The following is a 22,556-nucleotide window of genomic DNA, read 5'->3' on the forward strand; positions in this document are numbered from 1 at the left end:
TCCATAGCACAAGCAAGAAGCTGTTGGTTCCAGTTGTGAAATCATACAAATTGAGATGGAAGCAAGTTCATCAAAGGACCAGCTGGTGGAGCTATTTATTCAAAGTGGTAAGAGGTCCATAATTGGGACTGTAGAAATGAACTTGTTAAGAAACTGCCAAGAGAAACTCGTTGAGTTTGGCTGTGCTTGTTTGCTGTAAAAAATGAAGATGCTTACTAACAAAAGGATTTGTGAGAAGTGTATCCACTTGTTTGTAGGAATTCAACCCCATAGAGTTTAGCCACTATATATAACCTATATTGTATTATAGTCTGGAGTAGAATTCCTATTCATCTGAAGTAAAGTAGCTTTCAGACTTGGCTCAATGGTAGCACTGTTGCTTCTAAATGCGATGGTTGTGGGAACAAGCCTCACTCCAGAGACTTAAGCATATAATCCAGGCTGAGACCCCCATAATGTATTGAAGATGCTGTCCTTTAAATAAGACTTGCTAAGGTGCCATTTGGCCATTCAGGTGGGTGTAAAAGATTATATGGCACTGTCAAACAAAAGCAGTTGTCATGGCCAACATTCTTGCCTCAATCAGCACCACCTAAAACAGATTATCTGGTCGTTTATCTCCTTACTATTTGTGGGACCTTGCTTTGTTTCCTTACATGATAACGACTACACTTAACAAGTATGCTTCATTGCCTGTGATAACACCAGCAAATGCTGAAAAGAGTCGCCATGTCTGATATCATCTAGGGAAAGAGAAACTTTTATGAAAGAACATCAACCCGAAACATTAACTTTGTTTCTTTCTCTACAAATGCTGCCAGACCTGCAGAGCATCTCCAGCATTTTCTGCCTTTATTTCAGGTTTCCAATATTTGTGGTATTTTGCTTTTGTATTTTCATTATGATGAGTTTTGGGCCATCCTGAGGGCATGACAGGGTCTTTTTTTTTCTTATATGAATATTCTATCATTATGAATTTATTTCTGGATTCACTTCAATTACAATTTGCGTAACCCTAAATGTTCTAAAAGGTTATAGCCATACATTTTGCTTAGTGTTACTTTGTCATATTTTCCAGTGAGACAAACATGAAAGTATAATTCCAGAATCTGACTTTGGAGTAAAGTGGTGTAAGCGATCTTAGGAGACTTGATACAGTATGAAGTATACCTCTCTGCCAAACCATATATATCTGAGCTTTGCTCCATGCTATATATAGCTGAGTTTTTCTCGGTACATCTCCACAGGAGTGCCTCATACCAATGTGGAATTGAAGTCAGGGGCAGCCAGCTGTATAACTTCATTCTCAGGCCAGAAAGAAGTACGACCTCAACCTTACTGTCTTACAGTCACCCCTTCAAACCATTTTAAGCTTCAAAACCACTGGAGGTGGTCTGCAAGCAGCCATTTTGCATAATTCCCTAACATGATGGCAGGTTCTGCTCTAGTGACATAATGGAGGTAAAATGAAGATCTGTTTGTAGCAAGTTATAATACGCAGAAATAGCAGCACCTTTAACGTTATAGAACGTTACTAGACGCCTCGTGCAAGGGAGAAGCTGAGGGAATTGGCACTGATGAGAGTTAGGCAAAATGATTAAGAAATAAGTGTGAAGTTATCTGGCAATGCACATTATGATCTCTATAGGGACAGTAATGTTTTTTTGAAATCTGAAAACCTAGGTATTTACTTAAAGAATGAAGTCACAAGGTTCATGAATTAAACTAAAATAATTTTACTACACAAAAATCAAAGAACAGGAATATGAATAACTACACTTATACTTCAAATGGAACTTCTTCACTTTCCTTCTACACCCATTTGATTTACAGCCCAAAAAACCAAGTCGGATACTTATCAAAAATTGGAAGGTTACCCACTTGTTCGGAGTACTACTTCAAAGAATTGTACAAGGGGTGAGGTTTCTTGGGCCTTCCACTTATTTCCGGCTATGGTTGTAGACTCCCTGTTCAACACTGGCGTCGTTAGCGTCTTAGGTGCAGCCACCTCGGGTCAGAAATCTCCTGGTTTTGGTATTCTTTAACTGTGGAGTCTTGCATCTAAAACTCTCTCACTCTTTTCTCAACTTGGCTATCCCAGAAGTCCAAATCACTGTAAGGACTTCTTCAATTAACAAGAGGTTTAAACGCTTTTAGCCAGCACACAGAATTTCAACTGAACTGTGCTTGAAAAAGATGTTTCCTGCAGCAAGCTTGCTCTAAACTGAAAAAAAAAAATCCTTGCTTGAGACCAGAGCAATACACACAATCAACTCACCCCGATAATTAATTTTGTATTGACCCTTTTTTAAATTATTTATCTCCCAGGCATTCTTGGTCACATGATAATTACTGGAAGCAAAAATGCTTCCCCAGAAATGATTTCATGGATGAACCTAGTTCTTAAAGGGACCATTACCCCAATATAAAAAATAGATTTTTTCCCCCCAAAAACACATGGGCCATCACAACACTCAAGTGTTGGAAAGAAAGGGCAGATTAGTAATCAGTAGGCATAAGGGACAGAATTTAATGTAGGCAACAGACGGGGTGGTTTCATTTTCCAGCTGGAGAGCCAGCAAGAGCATTGCGTTGCCTCTTTTTGGGATGGCCCACTGAATGAAGTGCTAATCAAGCACAACTGGGCAGCGGCGGGCCTTTCCCAGTATCAAGGATCATAGGAGGTGGAAGTCCCACCCACCAAGAGCTGCCGGCCAATCAGAGGCCAGCAACTCTTCATTGCATAGCTGCGCCACCAGGGCAGAGGTGGCTGCTGCCAGCAATGTACCCACCTGACGCCAAGAATCGCTGAGGCACCTACGCCCCAGGTGAGTGGCAAGAGGAGGATTACGGGGTGGTTGCAGGGGGCTGGGTCAGGGTGAGCAGCAAGGGCAGGGTCGTGGCTCTCAGTGGACACCCGCCCCATGCAACTTATACCAGAAAGTGTAAAATAAATAACCCCCATAATATTCAGTAGAATGCAGTTACCATTTAAAGCTGTTTGGATATTGAAGCACACAGTCTCTAGTTCGTTTAGTGTTCTGAAATTGAGTTTTGTCTATTGGGGTAGTTATACAACATAAGCTGGGATTTTCTGGCCTGCCATGGTGAGACTCGCCGCGGGCGATGCAGCGGTCCAGCCAAAGATCCATTGATTTTTGGTGGGACCAGACAATCCTGACAGTGGGCAGGACCGGAAAATCCGCCCACAGTCTTTGATAAGGGTGAATTATGCTGCTTGTTGATATGGCAGTGCTGCCTAAAATCAGTAGTTCCACTATCTACGTTTTGCCCCTGAGAACAAAGATCATTCTCTTTACATTAGCATAATACTGCAGACCCTGGAAATCTGAAATGAAAACAGAAAACGCTGGAAATACTGAGCAAGTCTGGTTTCTGATGAAAGGCCGCAGACCTGAAACATTAACAGAAGCATTAACATTAAGAGAAAGCGTTTCTCTTTTCCACAGATGCTGCCAGTCCTACTGAGTATCTCCAGCAATTGCTGTTTTTATTTCTTCCTTTTTACACCTTGACTGATGTCTGCTCTTGCAATTTTTTGGGAGCCAATTAAGAGAGGGAAAAGAAACTGATGCAAGCTGTTACAATTCTCTAGTAAACCACTGGAATTTGTGGGGCATACAAAGCTACAAGAGAAAAGCCCTTGTGTTACTCAAAGTAGTTTGAGAATCCTGGCCTATAAAAGTAAACCTGGCAGTGGTTAAAACCTACACTTGACACAAGAAGCAAAATTACATTGCAAGTTCAAATTAGGCAGTTTTGATTTGCAAAAAAAATCCGATTTCTCCAAAAGATTTGGTGTAAATTGCAGATTGATACCACAAATTTAAAGTTAAGACTATTTTGGATTTGCTTCGAACATTTGACAGTTGAGACTGTCTTCATAATTTACTACATACTCAAAATTGTCTTGGAGAAATATGTTTTGTGTTCTCCATTAAATCATTTAATTTTATCAATCTAGTTTGAATCACAACAGGGCTGCATTTTATAGGGTGCCCCAAATATAAGTAACCCATATTGACACATCCTTCAGCTTTTTCCCTTGCTTGTAATGAATTGCTCATTATAGAAAGCTTACATTAATTCTGCACTACGTGGTGGTACAATATCATACTGTGCCACTGTATCACTCTTTCCTGCCCTTTTGTAGGACTCTGTTAGATCTGTAATAAAGCTGAAAATGTTCCCTTCGTTTGGGTTTTGTTAATTTGTCAAGATCATCAAAAAGAAACTCATGAATAGCCTATTATTGTGGTGCCATTTTCTATGCTCTCCAACAATTCAATGGAACAAGATGCCCATCTGGCATTTTACTGAGACCAACATCACCAACTGATGGCAAAAGGTATCTTTAATAGTGAAGAATGAGTGAAAGGGAAACTGAACCTACTTGTAACTATGGGTGAGCTAAAGGTTGTTTACCTATTGCAGTTAAAACTGCTTACCATGCTATTTTAAATTAATTTCTTACTAAATAATCAACTATTTCTTAAGCACTTCTGTGTAATCTATTTTGTTTGAAATCTGAATGGAACCCACTCAATATTCTAATTCTCCTTGCTTAAATCACTTTGATGAAATGAGTGATAAAATATCTCAATTGAATGAATGGTGGCAAATTCAATTCAGAATAGATGAACATGAAGTACTACATGTCAGAAAGAAAGACTGGCTGGTAAACACAATAATGAGTCAGATAAGAATGAAGTTGAAGGAGATCTATGAGTATACTAAACTCAGTACATATGACGAAGGCCAGTATGAAATAGCAATTAACAAATTCGCACACAAAATTCACATGCATTGAGCCTTTTTTGGGAGGGATGCTATGAGTGGCCAGAGAGGTCTAAATTGGTGTCCGCAGAGCATGTAACACTTCTGGTGCAGTCCTCCAAGCAGTGTTAACTCGCAGTGAATTGAGCAGTGTGAGGGGCTAATGGTGCAATTGGTAGGATATAGCAATTGAAGGTCTTGTAGCATTGCATCCACATGTTTGGGGCTTGGGTCCTGTTATTGACTGCTATGGCTACCTGCTTGAGTTCGCTAGGAAAGTCCCCTCCAGATAGAATGCAGCGTCAGAAGATCTTGTTAATCGCACATGGTGATCCTCATGCCCGTTTTCAGGATTAATCAAATTTCACAGCAATAGAATCCTGAATTATATTGCTATATCATTTGATTGCAAGGTGGTCATGTTGGCCGCACAGTGGTCTATTCAGACTGCAACTTGGGTGCGATGTCAAACTTTGTGGTCACGAAGGCATGAGGAAATTTTCAGGGCTTGGCAGCAGTACGGTGAAGATTTAGGCTGATTCCCTAGTGCCAAGGTTAAGGTGTGAGAGAAACTTGAGGGACTTAGGCTCTTCAACCTTGAAATAGGAAAACAGAAACTGAGGTATTTGAGATATTAAGTGATAGTGGAAAATTATTATTAGTGCATTACTTCCAGGTAAACTTTGGTGGTTGGATAAAGGGGAACAAACTGGTGAAAACAGATTTAGGACACCTGTTAGGAAGTTGAAAATCTGGGAAGGGCAATAAAGGCAAAAACTCAGTCATTCCAGTCAACTGAATGCTGTGTGTGGAGGAGTATTGGTTTTTCTAGATTGGACTAAAATGAACCAAATGCTCTTACTCAACCATATTTAGTTTGAGATTACATAGTGTGAAGTAGTCAGTAAAACATTGAGTTCACACACTAATTTGACTTGCTGTACTGTTTTCCCACTGACTACTCTGGCATGAGAATAACCTTGATTAATTCATCTCAAACTTACTGCAAAGCATGCTTGCAGTCCTCCTTTCTCATTGTTTTAATTTTGCCTTCATGTTTTTCCATGATTTCATTTCCATAGATCCATCACTTAATCGTGGATCTACCTGATAAAATGGATCTGGTAATATGTACCCTGTGATATTATCAGAATTTTGTTTGTATTCAATTCAACGTTCTCATTCATACTGTGATGTACTGACATTTAGAACAGTTTTATTCACTAACTTTTCATCGTGGGCTAAGATTCTATACAGCAGTGTTCTTGAAGGACCATTTTAAGGAGCATTTCAATATGTTGTACAGCAGGTTGATACAATTGGTCTAGCTGCATAATTTGTCACGTGTTAGCATCTGATTTCAGTTGTGCCTTAGTAGAAATTTTCTGATTGATCATTTATTTGTACTATTAATGCTGGTTAATGTCCCATGCTCTTGCCTCTTAAAGCATGGTGGGGAGAATATTGAGCTCTAAATCTAACATCGTACAGGCGATCAGACAGTGAATACAACTGCCAGATTTCTGAGGGCTATGTATGAAGAAAAAATTGTGTCCTAGTATTAGTTTGTTAAGACACAGGCATTCATATTTTACTGTAGCAAGTAATAAAAACAACAATAAAAGCATTGCTGAAAAATATATTTTGTTGAAGCTTTTCGTCTTGCACTAATCAGGACAATCACAAGAATACCAATGTCAGGGGAAGCAACAATGTACGTATGTTGTGCCTGTTTCAAAATATGTGATAGCCATTTGCTGGTTCATTCCTCAGAGCAATGCCTTGACCAATGAGAGTCAAGCTGCTTGGTTTAAATTTCAACAATGCTTGGCAGTTAACTGTCAGTCACCATTAACTGGTGCATTCTCCATGGCAATACCTCTACCAATCAGAGTCCACTTGCCAACCAACCAGCATTCTCTTCTCACATAGTGTAAAGTTGTTGCTTCACCTGACATTGGTATTCTTGTGATTGCCCTGATGAGTGCAAGACAAAAAGCTTCAACAAAATGTCTTTTTACAGCAATGCTCAAGTTCTGTGCTACCATACAGGTACTAATAACGGTGTTCTGTTTGAGTTATAAAACTGCGTTGAACTTGACTTCTGATTACAGAAAAAACCCTTTGAATGTTTCGCTAATTTTTCAATGTTAGTGAGAATTTTAACAGTTGGGATAATTCTGTTTACCTCCTGTTTTGCTTATCTTTAGTCTCTGAATCTGAAATTACGTGCAACCCTTTTTCTTGAAATGACATAAAAAACCTTCACCAAAGTACAGTGCTAGTTTTTGAACATTGCTGTTAACATGTTCTAGGTATCCTGGTTCCTTTGAGACAGTCTGCTGTTACTGAAAAGGCTACTGTCGTCCTAATAGAAAACCTGGAGACAGCTACTTCACTTTCAGAATTTCTGGGTGAGCTACTGGATGCGCTAGAAAACCGGGGTGCAGCAAACCCTTTCACTTTCCAACATGGTAAAGTACCATTGTCTATTTATGTTCACTGAATTGTAAATAGAAAAAAAAAATTCCTAAGCATAAGTGACAAACCACCAACTTGCAGTTTCAGGGTTTGGGGCTAACTATTTTGTAATGCAATCTTTTCACAACAATAAGATGTGTCATCAAATGAGCTGAAAAACTCGGATTTAGTTTATCTCTTGTCACAACGGAAGCAGCTGCTCGTCATTCACACTGTAGGAGATTGACCTAGATTGCCATATTCTGAAGGCAGCACATGCTGAACATGTACGTGAAAATGTCATCGTGAATTTGCAGATGGCTGGTGTCACATGTTGTTTCCCTCTCCTGAATTCAAGATGCCCCAGATTGCTATTGTGTCAATCAAAATTAAGTCAGCATGTGTTTATTTTTCATTTTGGTGTCGCAGATTTACATTTTTTTAAAAAGTTTCTTGAAAACTACAATCAACTTGTTTGTCATTTGCATGTGCGGTAAGATTCTAGCTTCTGAAAACCACTTAAAATATTTGTTCACTAATCATAACACAATCTTTAAAAAGAAAGCCATTTAAAAAAAAATCTCTGAAAATTTGGTAAAATTGATGAGATTATTTTTTAGACTATAATTTCCCAAATTATATTTTGCTAAGCTCCTGTTCCGCTTTTCATGTCTTATGATTGCCAACCACTTTCTGAGAAACTGGATGGAACTTTCATCCTTGACCAGGGTGCAGAACCAGCAGTAGTATCTTGACCGCCCACGAAACTTCCCACTCAGTTTTGCTTTCCACTGAGTTTATTAAATATCACTGAGCAACACCACTGCCAGTTTTGCAGCCCTAATGAAGTTGAAAGATCCGTCCAATATTTTTAAAGAAGTAAATGACTGACATAACATACATAGTAATAATGGTATTATCATCAAACTGTTACTTGTAGTGTAAACACAGCACCAGATCAGGCTCAATCTGTGGCATGCTGGTTATGGCACAAGAAACAGATGATATACATTTAGAAATAAAACCTTCCTACAATAAGAATTGCCACATTTTGGCCTAGAATCAAGGCTGTAAATCAAACGTGCCCAAGATATTCCCTGTCACTAATTATCATCTTGCTCTGTGGGCATTGAATGTATCCTAATGGTGTGTGCAGCATGCCACCAGCTACTTCAAGTGGTGGTTGAGGCCCTTGAGCAGCAACAAGTAGACATGCACCAGGAGGAATTCAGTTGTCACATGATCCCTTCCTTTACTTTGAGAGTATTTTCATTTGTAACTATTGTCCAAGTCATTGCTACAGTTATTCCCTCTAGCAGGAGGAGCAGGGTGTTGAACCATTTAGAGTCCCGGCTGTATGGAGCGGCACACATAGGCCTTGAGCCCAGTTTAAGCTGCAGCTTGTCAATGACGATTATTGTCAATGGAATATGAACCCTAATGACCACACGTGAAAGCTTGTCCCCAGTTGCAGGAAAACAGAATCAAGGTTCACTCTTTACTGGATTGCAATCATGCAGGTGTGGCCATTTATTAAATGTATCCAGCTAACATTTCTTCAGGCCCAGTGGTGACCTCCACTATCACCAAACCCTCTCCTCTACTCCTCCCTGGAAAGTCTCACTACACCTCCAGTGAAAATACTTCATAAAAAATGCAATTTTAAAAGCAATGAAATTCTATACTTTATACATTTGCAATGAACAAGGATGACTTTACTCACTAGTGTCCATTAAAGTGTACTAGAAATATAAAAATGACTAGCTTTGTAAGCATTGTTAAGTGATGTGAAAGAACTATCTCGAGTTGTTTTACAGGAGTTACATGTGATTCTAAAGTTATGCAGAATTTTAAAATGCACAGCCACCTCCCGCCACAGAAATGATTTTACACAATTGCAGTGGGCCCAATTCAAAAAAAGTGAAATCAAAACTAATTTTGTTTATATAATCATTATCCTTAACTATAATTGAACTGACTCAACAGTTGCCACACTTCTGTCAGAATTCGATTTCAGAATACTTCACCCATTCATCTAATGTCTTGTGAACATTGCCATACCACATTGAAAAATAAATCAAGAAGTCCTTGTGCTGGAACAATTTTATTGCATGTACTGTACTTTTCAAGTGGGTTTATTGTATCTTATTAAGCCAAATATTTGCAAATCATTAGTTACTTGTGCTGTGGTTGCTGCAGAGATATATGTTCTAATTAAACATTCCTGCAAAGCACAGGGGATCACTCTGATATGAATCAGTGTGTTTTGCTTTTGAGAATATTTATGCTTTTCTAAGTCTGTAAATTTACGTTGTAACTTAAAATGTGGAGTTCTTCATGTGTCATATTCGTGAGAAAAGCAAGGGACACCTATAGAAAATCCAAAGAAGCTATTTAAAAACTGTTCCAACGGTTCTAAATTCTGCCAAATATATTCTATTGCAAAAATAGAAAGAAAGAAATATATATATATCAGAAATATATCATAGGCACGTGGTAAAAATTGTTTCATAAGCACATCCTTTAAGCCACTAAAGGCCCATTGGCAAAATCCCGAGATCAGATCTTAGCTGGAAACTATCTTAACCTAGATGGAAAATGTTCATAGTCAGCATGTAAATTACTGCTCTGTAATCCCACCTTGATTATTTTAAATGCATCTAGCAATGTGTAATTGTACACAAAAATAATGTGTATTTGTAGGATTTCTTTAAATAGGCACATGGGGCATAAGTGATACAGAATGGAGAGTCAGACATAAATTGCTCTCTTCCCTATCCCCTTTTGATAATGGAAGTTGGCAGTTAATTAAGGGTCCTTGCATTTTTGTCTTTCAAATACAAATGGTATATCTAGGTCACAGCCATGGGATTGTGGATAAGTGCAGAACAAATTACAAACATAACATGCACTTCTATTCTTCAAGAAAAATGACTGCGAGTAACAAAAGAAGTACGTGTTGTGACTTGGATGCGATATTAAATTCCAGAGTAAGAAAATTCTTGTCTGGGAATAGCCTTATTAGAAAACAGGACAATCACTAATTTAGAATGCAAACTAACAACACAGATTAATACTTAACATTCTACGAGGCATGACATAACACATTCTCTTTCCTGTGGATCCTGGGGCTTCTGGGGTCTTCTCCTCTTGGTTCGTTGAACCTGGTCTCTTGACTCATGATGTTTTGAGATTTTAACTGAGTCAGTGTAATGCTAACATACATGTAAAATGCCTTTTGCAGCTTTAAGACTTCAACTCCAATTTCCCAGTCTACCTTAACTGCTGTAGCTGCATATTTCACAGCTGCATGCTGAGTTCTCTCTCTTTCCGTCTCTCACCCTCTCTCTTTCCATCGCTCTCTCTCTCTCTCTCCGTCTCTCTCTTTTTCTCTCCGTCTCTCGCGCTCTCTCTCTCTCTCTCTAGCTGAAAGCAGCTTCCTGACAAAGACTGTTCACTTTTTCTTAAGACAATTATAGTTTAGCCCTAGTACTAGATTCTAATCTGATCTGGATTTCTTATGACAAACCCTAACCCCGGTGAGAATTTCATTAGTCACTTCTGGATTCTTACAGCAATCCCCAACCTATGGCAATTACCCATCGATTGTCTTACACAAATGCTAACTTCCTAGCAAGTGCCCTACTATTGACTGCTAACTTTCTCTGTAAGTAAGTGTCCTGTTTTTGTACTCTTTTTGCAGGCAACTTTTGCAGCATTCAGCCCAAGTTGTGCACCTGTGCCAACACAACTAATAACATCTAACCAAATATTTGCAATTCTTGACCAATGGGTAGAGTGCTTCTGGATTCCCTACAACAAATTCACCTTAGCTTGTACCCTATCTTTAAAATTCTTGACCAATGGCAGGACTGCTTCTGGCTTCCCTACAACAAATTAATCTTAACTTGTACCCTTTATTTACAATTCTAGCCCTCAGGCCATCCTTCTAGCCAATCAGCATCCCAATTTTGGCTTGTTTACTGCTAATGCTAGATTCACTGGAGCTCAAATGTGCAAAAGTGCTCTAGCTATAACTCCACATGTTCTTTCTTAAGGCTACATTACAGTATTTTGGCACTTAAATGCCAACTTAAAGACTCTTAACATTCCAATAATACATACAAATTAAGACTTTTCATCACTCAGCTTGTGTACAGTACAGTTAACTTAGCCTTATTAATTACGTGAACCTGTCAACAAGATGAAGTCTAACATATGTTATCTTGTTTTGTACTCTGTCCTGCAAATATATGAACATACGAACATATGAATTAGGAGCAAGAGCATGCCAATATGTGCCTAATAATTGAAGTGTAAATAATGGAAGTTTCACTTCTATTTGCTTTTTACATTTAAAAAGCTTGCTACTGTCTGTACACCTATTCCCATTATAAGAGCAGCAATTTGGAAAACGAAACAACACTAACAAAGAGAGGGGCAGCCTACTAGTCCTATTGTAGGTTCTCAATTTGACTCTGGTCATAAAACTTCACTTTAATTTCTGATTGAGTTTCAGTCATTTTAAACTCCATGTCTGATTGTTTCATGCTCCAAATGTGGGTTGGAGAGGAAATGGAATGCAGATATAAAGGAGGAATTGCAGTTGGGAGCTCATAAAATGAACAGTATTTATTTCATATTGGCAGATGCCAATTCTGTAAAATTGACAGAAGCCTTGCACTTCAGATACACCTAGGGATAGGACAGGAATGAAAGGTTACTAGAAGTAGGGAAGTAGACTGTTAGCTCTGAAAACATTTAGATTAAAAAAAAGCATGTTGAAATCTAATTTTGGGTAAATTACATTTTCTATTGAACCAAGTTCTGCATCTTTGATTCCTGACCAGAAGATTGAAAGTAAAGGAAATTATTTAAAACATGGATCTCAGTTTTCCATGTTGCTAATGCTTGAAATAGACAGGAGCCTTTTAATATTATAATGGTGCTGAAGTAGTGTAGTTCTTTGTTCCTTCTCAATAGTAAGAAGATTCATTCAACTGTTTTGAGGCACTTATTGCACAGACGAGAAACTAACTGTTGCTTGACTCTTTTTGGTACTTCTGATTTACAGTTGATGGGACTTCAGATACCTACTATTTCCAAGAAAATAGTTTTTTGATAGGCACAATGGCAAAGATGAGACTTCAGAGTTCAGACTTGATGGTGCAGCAACATTTTCGATGGGTTCAGCTTCGTTGGGATGTGGAACCTATTAGTGGATTGCTTCAAAGGTTCCTGAAGAGACAAATTATTCACAAGGTAAGAAAGCATTGCTCTGACAGGTAATCTTGCTGATATGTTTCAGTATAAATTTAGATTATAAAAATAGGAGTTGAGCTGACTTTATAGTTGTGTTTACAAATTTTCTGAAAAGGGAACCATCGTGGTTATTTTTATTTTTATTTTACATCTACTGCACGTTAATTAGATCAATTTATCAGGTGTTAACTGTTGTTCATCTGTTGAGTATATCCAGGACAGCAAATTATGAGTGTAATTTATCTTAATTTAGACCTCCTATCCACATTTCATTACTGAGTATTTGAAAAGCAGGAATTGGAAAACTTAAAAATCTAATCTAAACTCATCCACAAAATGCCTTAATTTCTGGTAAACGGATATAGATAAACCCAGCTGAATCATAAATAGCTGTTGCTGATCAGAAGTAAAATGTGTTGTTTAATATTACAATCAGATACATTTCTAATTAGAATGACCTGTGGTGAAATGGAACTATGCCAACCATGCAAAACAGACTCAAAAGTAAATCAGCAACCAATTTTTCACCTGATCTTCTTTCTGCTGAAGTTCACAGGACAATAGTTCAAACTCTCTTTGGAGTCTTATTTCTCAGTCTCAATGTTGCTTTTGCTTGATCTGAAATTCAAAGCCTTGGCAATATTTTCCAAGTCAATGGAAAATATCAACTGATGCGTTGAAAAACCAGTTGTCTGTTCTGGGCTGCTGATGTAGATCAATTTCACTCCCGTTATTTCAACTTGCAACACAACTGAAAGTAACGGGCAATCTGAACCACCTAAATTAGTCCTTACTTCAAATTACGGGTCTTGAGAGCTAATTTGTATATTTGTAGATCTGGTGCAGTATTAAGTGTCTTTGAGGGAGTTCACAAAGTTTTGTTGAATTATAAGCCTAAAACACATCTGCTTTTCAACTGAACTATGCTGGGGGATGAGGGAGGAGACTTTAAAATCATGCCCTGGGCTACCACAGTAACTCATCTGTTAAGGCAGTGATTTCCTACAGGTCAAGGGGACCCTGGATTCAGTCTCTGGTTCCTGCTAAGCTACCTAATACCAAACAGGCAAACCTTAGTTGCACCACAATTATCTTACCTTACCACCTCTGATTGGAAGGTCAGCCATCATTCTCATTGCTGTACATTTTAGAATGCAGATGAGGACTGGAGCTGGCTTGATTCATGTTTCTGTGGTGAACTAATTTGCTCACATTGAGTGTCTGGACTCAAGGGCACCAACTTGGGGTGAGGTACCAAACCAGTGCCGATGGAAATCAATACCAGTGAAAAATAAAAATGGAAACTTTAATCACATGCAACTTCCTTCAGGCACAGGAGATGCCAGGAGCAGGTGTCTGTCGCGGAGGCTGGACTGGGTTGGGTTGAGCTGTCACCTGCTCCAAGTGCTTCCCCGCCTGCTGCAAATTCCCTGCACAGTGCCCATTCCCCTAGCAGAGTCAAAAGCAAGAAATTGACACGAGGGTGCGGGCGGGGAAAGTCATACCCAAATGCAATGAAATATGATTAACCAGATTATTGATTTGCAGCAAATGATAATTGGCATTCTGATCAAATAATTTTTATGTCTATCTTAATTTCTCTGCATGGTGACATATTTAAAAGGAAATAACGGTAATATTTTACAGTTCCAAGGACAGCTACCGCCTCCAACTGATCCAACATGTAAGGCTGTGCAGTGGGTATGCACAGTTTGGCGCCAGCTGAATTCCTACTTGTCTCGCTTAGGAACACCTGAGGCACTGATGGGACCAAGAGATTTCTTTTCCTGTCCAATCTTACCAGGCCAGGTTCAGCCTATAATGAAGTAGGTTTCTTTATCTATGGGTTTAGTTCTTCTAATGTGGAAGATTTTTTCAATTTGAAAACAATCTCTCTCATCCTGTTTCCCTTACATGTCACCTTTGGAAACATAGAGGAAATTGCATGGGTAGGAGGGTGCTACAAGAACTATAATCACAAATTGCTGGAGTGGAGTTTGGTTGTGTTATATGTATCTTGAACCTGAAATTTTTTGCCATTTTTAACTTCTCTGATGCATCTTCGTATCTGTGCAGCTTATAATATGTGGATATCAAAATTTCTAATTAGTGTATGTTAAGCTGCCTGAGAACTTTCTGAACTAAAAACACCAAATACATGTACAAATATTGTCCTATAAAGGAAATGCATGAACTCAATTATGTGACTTATCGAAGAGTGTCACGAAGTTATTGACCTGGAGGTATCAAAGAGTTTCTGTGCTTTTATGCATAAAGTGTGTGTGTGTTGCTAATGCATAGTGGCGAATACCACTCGCTGCTACTAACAGGATGCTGCCATCAAACCAAAAAGAAGTTCTGTCTATCACACAAATGAACAATGTGGTGTATGAATTTCAGTGCCAGTGCGATGCTAGGTATATAGAATGTACATCCTAAAGACTGGCAGATCGTATCAAACTGCATGTCCCTTCTGCTGTTCGCAACGGGCAAGGTATAGACAGTACCCTACTAGTTTATGCATGCAAAACACAGTGTCCAACATTAGATGTGATTCTGTGATTGGACAAAATTTGCTAAATCATCCTCAGTGTGCTAAGAATTATGCTGGCAAACAATTTAAGATTGTCAGTCAGGCTCACAGTGTGGCACGTTTGCGTGTACTAGAAGCTACATATAATAATACACAGGGCTCTGTTCTTTGCAGACAGAAAGAACATATACACACATTGCGCCTGTTTTAGCTAAGCAAAATAAGTGACAGCCGTTCGCTGGTTCATTCCCCAATGCAATGCCTTGACCAATTAGAGTCAAACTCCCTGGTTTAAATTTCAAACGATGCTTGGCAGTTAACTGTCTGTCACCATCAACTGGCGCATTCTCCATGGCACCATCTCTAACAATCAGAGTCCACTTGCCAACCAATCAGCAATCCCTCATACAATATACATATGTTGCTTCCCCCGACATTGACATTTTCTTGCAAATTATCCTGAAGAGTGCAAGATGAAAAGCTTCGACAAAAAAAGTTCCCTGATTGTCTATTTTTTAATGTTTTCTGCATCGTTTCAATTTTTTTTCAAAAAGGAGAGCCAATCTTTTGCAATGCACAGAGAAACAGTAAACAGGTTGTTGATGCAGAAATCAGCATGCCTCTACCATCTGATCTTATCAAATATTCTTTTTTATGAAAGAGGGAGAAAGCTGGTGATAGATACTTTTTGGCCTGAGACTGAGAAACATTATCCAAATATAAAGTTCCATGACCAGACAAAACATTTGGTTTTGAAGACCCTTAGCATCCAATTTTTTGGCAGCTTTGGTGTTGTTTTGTCTCCAAAATAGCATGCAGGATGTATGCACATACTTCTGGAACTAGTTGCCCTGAATGCCATTTTTATTAGGGCATTAATGCATGCGTAGGGTGCATCCCCTGAGAGTGTGGAGAGTAGGCAGTCTATGACATTAATCAGTGTGTAACACAGATTTGATGCCAACAGTGACATATTGGAGCTCAACACTCCAGTTAATGTCCTCTCTAAACCTTGCATAGCTGAAAATACATTCAGCAGCAGAACACAAGTAGGAGCAGAGATAGACCATATGGCCTGTTGAGACTGCTCCACCATTCAGTGCAATCTTGGTTTATTTTGGGTTTTAACTCCATTTTCCCACCTGGTCCCAACATCCCTTGATTCCTTGAGAGACCAAAAAATCTGCCTGCCTCAGCTTTAAATGTATTCAACAATGGAGCATCCGCAGCCCTCTGGGTTAGAGAATTCCAAAGATTCGCAACCCTTTAAGTGAAGTAATTTCTCCTCGCCTCAGTACTAAATGATTGTCCCCTTTTCTTGAGACTGTGCCCCTGTCTCTTAGATTACCTGACCAGTGATAATGAAGAAACAGTGATATGTTCACATGAGGATTGTGCATGACTTAAAGGGGAGTTTGGAGGGGAAGATATTCTCACAAAATTGTTGCTTGTGTATTTTTGTTTTTGTACACTTTTTTTGTATCTTGAAAGTCCATTTTTCTTGAATGTGCAGATGGATGGCTAACTTATGGAATAATGTCATTGCTCCAAGAGCAGAAGAAGCCATACTTTCCAGAGCCTCAGCGAAGAGACCTTCTAGGCAAGGGCCACCTGTAAATAAGATCCTTAATCAGGGGCAACAGGCTGTAGTCAAGGCTGCACTGAGCATTCTGCTCAATAAAGCTGTGCTACATGGCTGCTCACTTTCCAGACAAGGTAATGTGGAGAACAAAAAGTTGCAAACAGTCTGACTATAGCATAATCCTATCTTTTGAAAGAACTTGGTCTAATAATATGTATACAGTATATAAAGCAGACTGAATTGTGAATTTGTTTTATTTTGAGATTATTATTGTCATATTATTACCACAAAACTGCAGTGACCTTTAGACCTGAGTTATTGAGCAATGGCCTGCACAGAATGTGCGCTCAAAATACAAAGCATGCTGCCCTCTGACACTCCATGTTTTTCCCTAGCAACCTTAAAATCCATATATTTTTGAAACTCTGCTGAGCTCTGAAAAAGTTCATCAAAACAATTTGATCAAGCTTTTTCTTTTTAATAAGCCAAATATTTCCAAAATAAAATGCAAACAAATTAGAAAGCGATTGCTTTCTTAGCCTTGCTGTTCAATTGTGATTGATAAAATTTTGAGATTGCAATCTGGATATGAGGAAAATGCTTTTTATCACAACTTGATATCATACAACATCATGTATTTATTTATTAGGAACATCCAAAGTGTTTGTCATTGTGCTGCAGGCTAAATCCAGCGTCAAGATAGCTGCTGAGTGATGCTGTGTACCATTTTTGCAGTGGGCTTAATTCTTTTGGGATGTACAATATCCATTTTATGCAAAAGCTATACCCATCCAATGTGAATTTTATTTTTGCTGTTTTTTCTTCCTCCTCCATCAATTTCCTTCCTTCCCTTCCTGAAAGCATTTTATGCTTTTGTCACCTCTAAATTTGACTATTCCAACACACTCCTGACCAACCTCCAGGTCTACGCTCCATGAACTTGAGGTCATCCAAAACTGCTGCCCATGTCCTATCTAATGCTAAATCCAATTTACCCATCACCCCATGCTCGCTAACTGACCTACATTGGCTCCCCGTTAAACTGCACCCCAAATTTAAAATTCTCATCCTTCTTTTCAAATCTTTCCATGGCCTCACCACAACCCCCCCCTGCCCCCCTTTATCTCTCTAACCTCTTCCAACCCTATAACCCTCCAAGAGATCTGTGCTCCTCCAATTCTGGCCTCTTGAGCATCCGTGATTTTAATTCTTTAATTCTTTCTGGTGGCCATGCTTTCAGTTGCCAGGGCCCTAAGATCTGGAATACCCTCCTGACACCTCAGCCTCTATACCTCTCTTTTCTCCTTTATGTCACCCTTAAATCCAATATCTGACCAAGCTTTTGATCACCTGACCTAATATTTCTTTATGTGGTTCGGTATCAAATTTTGTTTGATGCTCTTGCGAAGCACTTTGGAGTGTTTTGCGACATTCAAAGACTCTGTTGTTGCTGCTAAGGTGATGGTTACACTGTAATACATTGCTCAAGTGGCCATTCTTCATGTCTTACCTCAAACATGAGTGGTAGGCTATTTCACCATTAAGGCATCAAAACTGAGACCCCAACTCCATCCACACCTCACTGCCCAGCATGTGGCACTGTACTAGCAATCAGAAATGGGAACCTTGACTGATTTCTTCACTCCCAACCCCAGGATCACTGACACTAATTGTCTAACTGCCGCGGTCAAGATCAGCAAATTCTGCAAACGTTGAGAATTAAACTTGACCTTTCTGATCTATATAGATGTTGGCTGAGCTAACTGAACCAGGAGTGTTAAAAGGCAAAAAACACTTATCCATCACTAACAACCAAGTGCTGATACTTCAACATAATTGGTATCTGGCCTGCCTAGTTTTTAAGCATATGCTGAACTTCATACTGAGACGACAAACAAGTTAGTGTCAAATAATTGACCATACCTGCATAAAGTGTAGGTGCACCATGAATGAAGTACAAAACAATCTTCTAACAACTTCCACTGAGAAACATTTATGCACATGTTTACGAACTTTCAAATGTATGTCCTGTACAATAAATTACTTTTAGGGTGACTGACATTTATTGTGACCATTTTTGACATTTTTTATCATTTTTTAAAAGAAGTGTTACTCATAAACTGAGCCGATGACTTTCTTTTTTGTCTGGAAGTGGCACTGAGTACAAAAATTGACCAATGAGTTGTACCAAACTGCAGTCAGACTGCTTGTGTGGACAAAAACCAAGGACAGGCCACCTCCCTTTTTCAGCTAGGAAATTCTTCACGCTGTTGAGAGTACCTGAAGGCTGAGAAGGAATGCAATGTTCTTTTGACTTCATTAAAAAAAAAAGTGAATTAAAGGTAAATTGGAAATGATAAATCTTTTTGCACAGTGACTGATTGTTAATCGTTCAGGTATATTAGAATGTCTGAAAGAACCATATCTGTTAATTGAGACATTCGATTACAGAGTTCGAAGAATATGCACCAGAATTCCAAGGATGGAGTTTTCCTTTAACCATGATATCCAATTACAAAACCAGCAAGAGAGTTGACAGCAATGCTTGGAGAAAAGTGAGCACTGGCCCTCGCAAGAAGTCTACCCATTCAGTGTCTCAGTCATGGAACAAATTTGAAGGGCAAAGAGAAGGTAAGGTGCATTACAGTACCATACAATTTATTGTAAAAGCTCAAGAAAATATATTCAATACCACAGTACGCAAATATTAATCAGGACTCTTAAAATATTTAGTTATTCATGTTATGGATTTTACTTCCTGCTTTATTTTGGTTTCTAAAAAGTACATATGGGAAACAATGCAAAGTCAACCATGGCACTTAAAGACGTGCTTTGGTTGAAACGTTAAATAAAAGCCTTATCTGTCCACTCAAGTGATTGCAACATGACTCTGTTCAAAGAGGAGCAAAAAGGTCTGTTGGTGTTCTGGTCAACATTTCTCATTCGCTGAATGTAACCAAAGCCAAATGATCAGAACCTTCATTTATTTGCCATTGTGGGATATTGTAGAGTTTTTAAAAGTAATTAATTGTGAATTGTTTTGATTCCTTTTTAATACCTTCTAATTCCTTAAATTCTCAACACATGTAAAAGCTATCAAGTGCACAATAGCCTTATTGGACTTTGCAGATGCATTTAACTTGTCTTTAAGTTCTCGCTTCAATGAGGCATTACTATGTTTTGTTTCAAAAGTGACTGATCCACTGCAGTCATTAAATGCAATCTGTGTCACCAGTGGTAACAGTTATTACATGCATGGTGCTGGGAAGCAGGAAAGTCTGTGTGTGCAGGATTTGACAGGCGAGGAAAGTAAATAAAGTTTTTTTTCCGTAAAGGAAAATGTGTGATCAGATTTTTATAGTGATATCCAAAATACATTTGCACTCTAAGAAAAAAAAATCCAAGATATGAAATCCAAGGTAAAAATGGCAAAATGACTGAACTGTGATCTGCCTCTGATATGCAGTGTGCATAATGTATTGTTTTCCTCTGAGTAGGTATTCAGATAATGCCAGAATTGCCAAAAAGCCTCAACAAGTTGAACACACAGGTGAAATTGCAGTAAGTTTTTATCAGCGAAGGTATTGACAAGCATTTAGCAAAATTCTGTTCTCCACTGTTTTAATGAAATAGATAAACCATACATAATTTAGTTGCTTTCTACTATTGGATTTAATGTTAGCATTTTATGATTTAATTTTTTGTGAACATTCAAAACCAAATATCTTGTCATAATTTTTCTCATTTTTAGATAATTAATTAATGTCAATTTTAAGCAAGTTTTCTCCATACTGGCCTGTCAGTTTTGTAAACAGTAGTTAACAGCGGATCAAATACTGAATGGATAGAATAAATCATCACATACTACAGCCCTGCAATTAGAGCACTCTTAATTATAAAGTGATGTGTATAGGTAAGATGCTTGGTGAATAGCAGAATTCAGTCATGCCAGTTTTTAAAAAAATGTAAATAACGGGTGTCTTCTTGATGGCATTAGATTGTCACAAGTAAATTGTTTAGCCAGCCTTGTCTTTGAAGTTCTGCTCCAGTCGTCTTACAAGTCTGTTAAATAATATGCTGAATAATTGCAGTTATTATCTTTGAAGGGTCAGAGATTAGATTTAGGATGATGAGAATTCTATTTGATGCAGCTTGAGTAGGTGACCTTTAGGTGAAAAGCTGTGTTGTTGGAGTAATATAGAGGATCACAATGTTCTCAGTCCAGAGCAGTTAACTTTCATTTGTTGAGGCTTGATGCTGATCATTGCCCAGACAAATGGGGAAATTTATTTCACCAGATAATTTGTTCCATGATTTTAAGTCAAGTCTTGTGGTGCCCCAGCGACAAAAGTAATTTGGGGCTATGTCTATGGCCTGTGTTATCTCTTGCTACTCATAATGAATATTAATTTTAAAATCAACACATTTTCAGTTGAAATGAATAACAGAAGTTAAAATCTTACCACCCTAAAAGTACCAAAACAAATCCAGCGTAAGCTCTACAAATTTTCCAAACAAAAAAAGCAAACCAACAGGAAGGTTAATACTAAAACTGATTAAAGAGAATTCCAAGCAACGATGAAAGTTGCCCATTTAATTAACTTTACTTTCCAATGGCCATATGGCTGCTGCTCAAAGTTTGATTTAGCAAAGGGAATTGGTGGTATGGATAGATTGAGAGGGGAGGTGGGTGTTTTCTGAAAACATGGTGTTTGTTTCAGAGAGTGCATGGCAAGTATCATATTCAGGATCGAATCATAGAAACTTACAGCACAGAAGAAGGTCATTTGCTCTGTCGTGCCTTGCTTCACCCTACTTCATCTTCAAGTACCTGTCTAACTGCTTTTAAAATTATTTATGGAATCGGCTTCCACCACCTTTTCAGGTGGAGTTCCAGATTCCGACAGCTCTCTGTTGGAAGAAAAAAAAATCATCTCCCATCCTAATCTCTTACCGATGATTTGGAATCTATGTCCTCCAGTTATTGATCCACTCACCAGAGGGAATAATTGTTCTCTCTCTACCCACTCAAAACCTCTAGTCATCTTCAAAACCTCTATTAGGTCACCTCTTTTATTATCTGTTTCAAAGAGAGCAGTCCTAATATTTCCAACCTCTCATAACTGAAGTCTCTCATCATTGGTTAAGATTCTGGTAAATCACCTCTTTACCTTTTCTAAGATCTTTATATATTTCCTGAAGAGAGATGCCTAGAATTGTCCACAACACGCGAGGGAAGATTTAATCGATGATTTAAGAAGTTCTAGCATGATCTCTTTGCTTTTATATGCTATTTATCCATTTATAAACCCAAGAAACCTAAATAGTTTTAACCACCTTATTGTGTTGTGTTCAAGCATTGTGTATTAAAAGAAAGAGATCTTTAAAAATTCTTTCACGGGATGAGAGTGCCGCTGGCTAGGCCAGCATTTGCTGCCCAGCCCGAATTGCCTTGAGAAGGTGGCGGTGAACTGCCTTCTTGAACCACTGCAGTCTATGTGGTGAGGTGCACCCACAGTACTGTTGGGTGCACAAGCTGTAACCACTGAACAGGGGAGTGGGGTTGATATGTGAATAAGCCAATTATCCTTGCATAAAGATCAGCGGCTATTAAGCAATTTGTCGTTTCAGTAGCAGTTTGCATTTATATAGCAGCTTTAATATAGTAAAACATTCCCCATTACTTTGCAGAAGTATTATCAAACAAAATTTGACACTGAGCTACATAAGGAGATTTTATGACAGATGATAGAAAGCTTAGTAAAAGAACAAGGTTATAAGGAGCATCTTAAAGAAAGAAAGAGAGGTAGAGGTTTAGGGAGAGAATTCCAGAGCTTAGGTTCTTAGCAACTGAAGCCAAGACCACCAGCGGTGGAATGATTAAAATCGGGGATGTGCAAGAGACCAGAATTGGTGGAGCGC

The 22,556-nt window shown here is 38.5% G+C and overlaps 1 protein-coding gene across 3 annotated transcripts in view; it reads left to right on the forward strand.

Annotated features, from left to right (window-relative positions):
• The window catches only part of cttnbp2 (cortactin binding protein 2), a 153,809-nt gene that overhangs the window by 124,427 nt on the left and 6,826 nt on the right, over positions 1-22,556 (forward strand). For all 3 annotated transcript variants that reach the window (XM_078568007.1, XM_078568009.1, XM_078568008.1), the window contains 7 exons: positions 8-107; positions 7,113-7,271; positions 12,332-12,519; positions 14,167-14,345; positions 16,566-16,768; positions 19,086-19,265; positions 20,132-20,195. In XM_078568007.1, the coding sequence (XP_078424133.1) occupies positions 8-107; positions 7,113-7,271; positions 12,332-12,519; positions 14,167-14,345; positions 16,566-16,768; positions 19,086-19,265; positions 20,132-20,195 (1,073 nt within the window). The remainder of the gene's footprint in view (positions 1-7; positions 108-7,112; positions 7,272-12,331; positions 12,520-14,166; positions 14,346-16,565; positions 16,769-19,085; positions 19,266-20,131; positions 20,196-22,556) is intronic.

This window comes from Cetorhinus maximus, chromosome 22, assembly GCF_964194155.1.
Source record: "Cetorhinus maximus chromosome 22, sCetMax3.hap1.1, whole genome shotgun sequence".
In the NCBI taxonomy this organism is placed as follows: domain Eukaryota; kingdom Metazoa; phylum Chordata; class Chondrichthyes; order Lamniformes; family Cetorhinidae; genus Cetorhinus; species Cetorhinus maximus.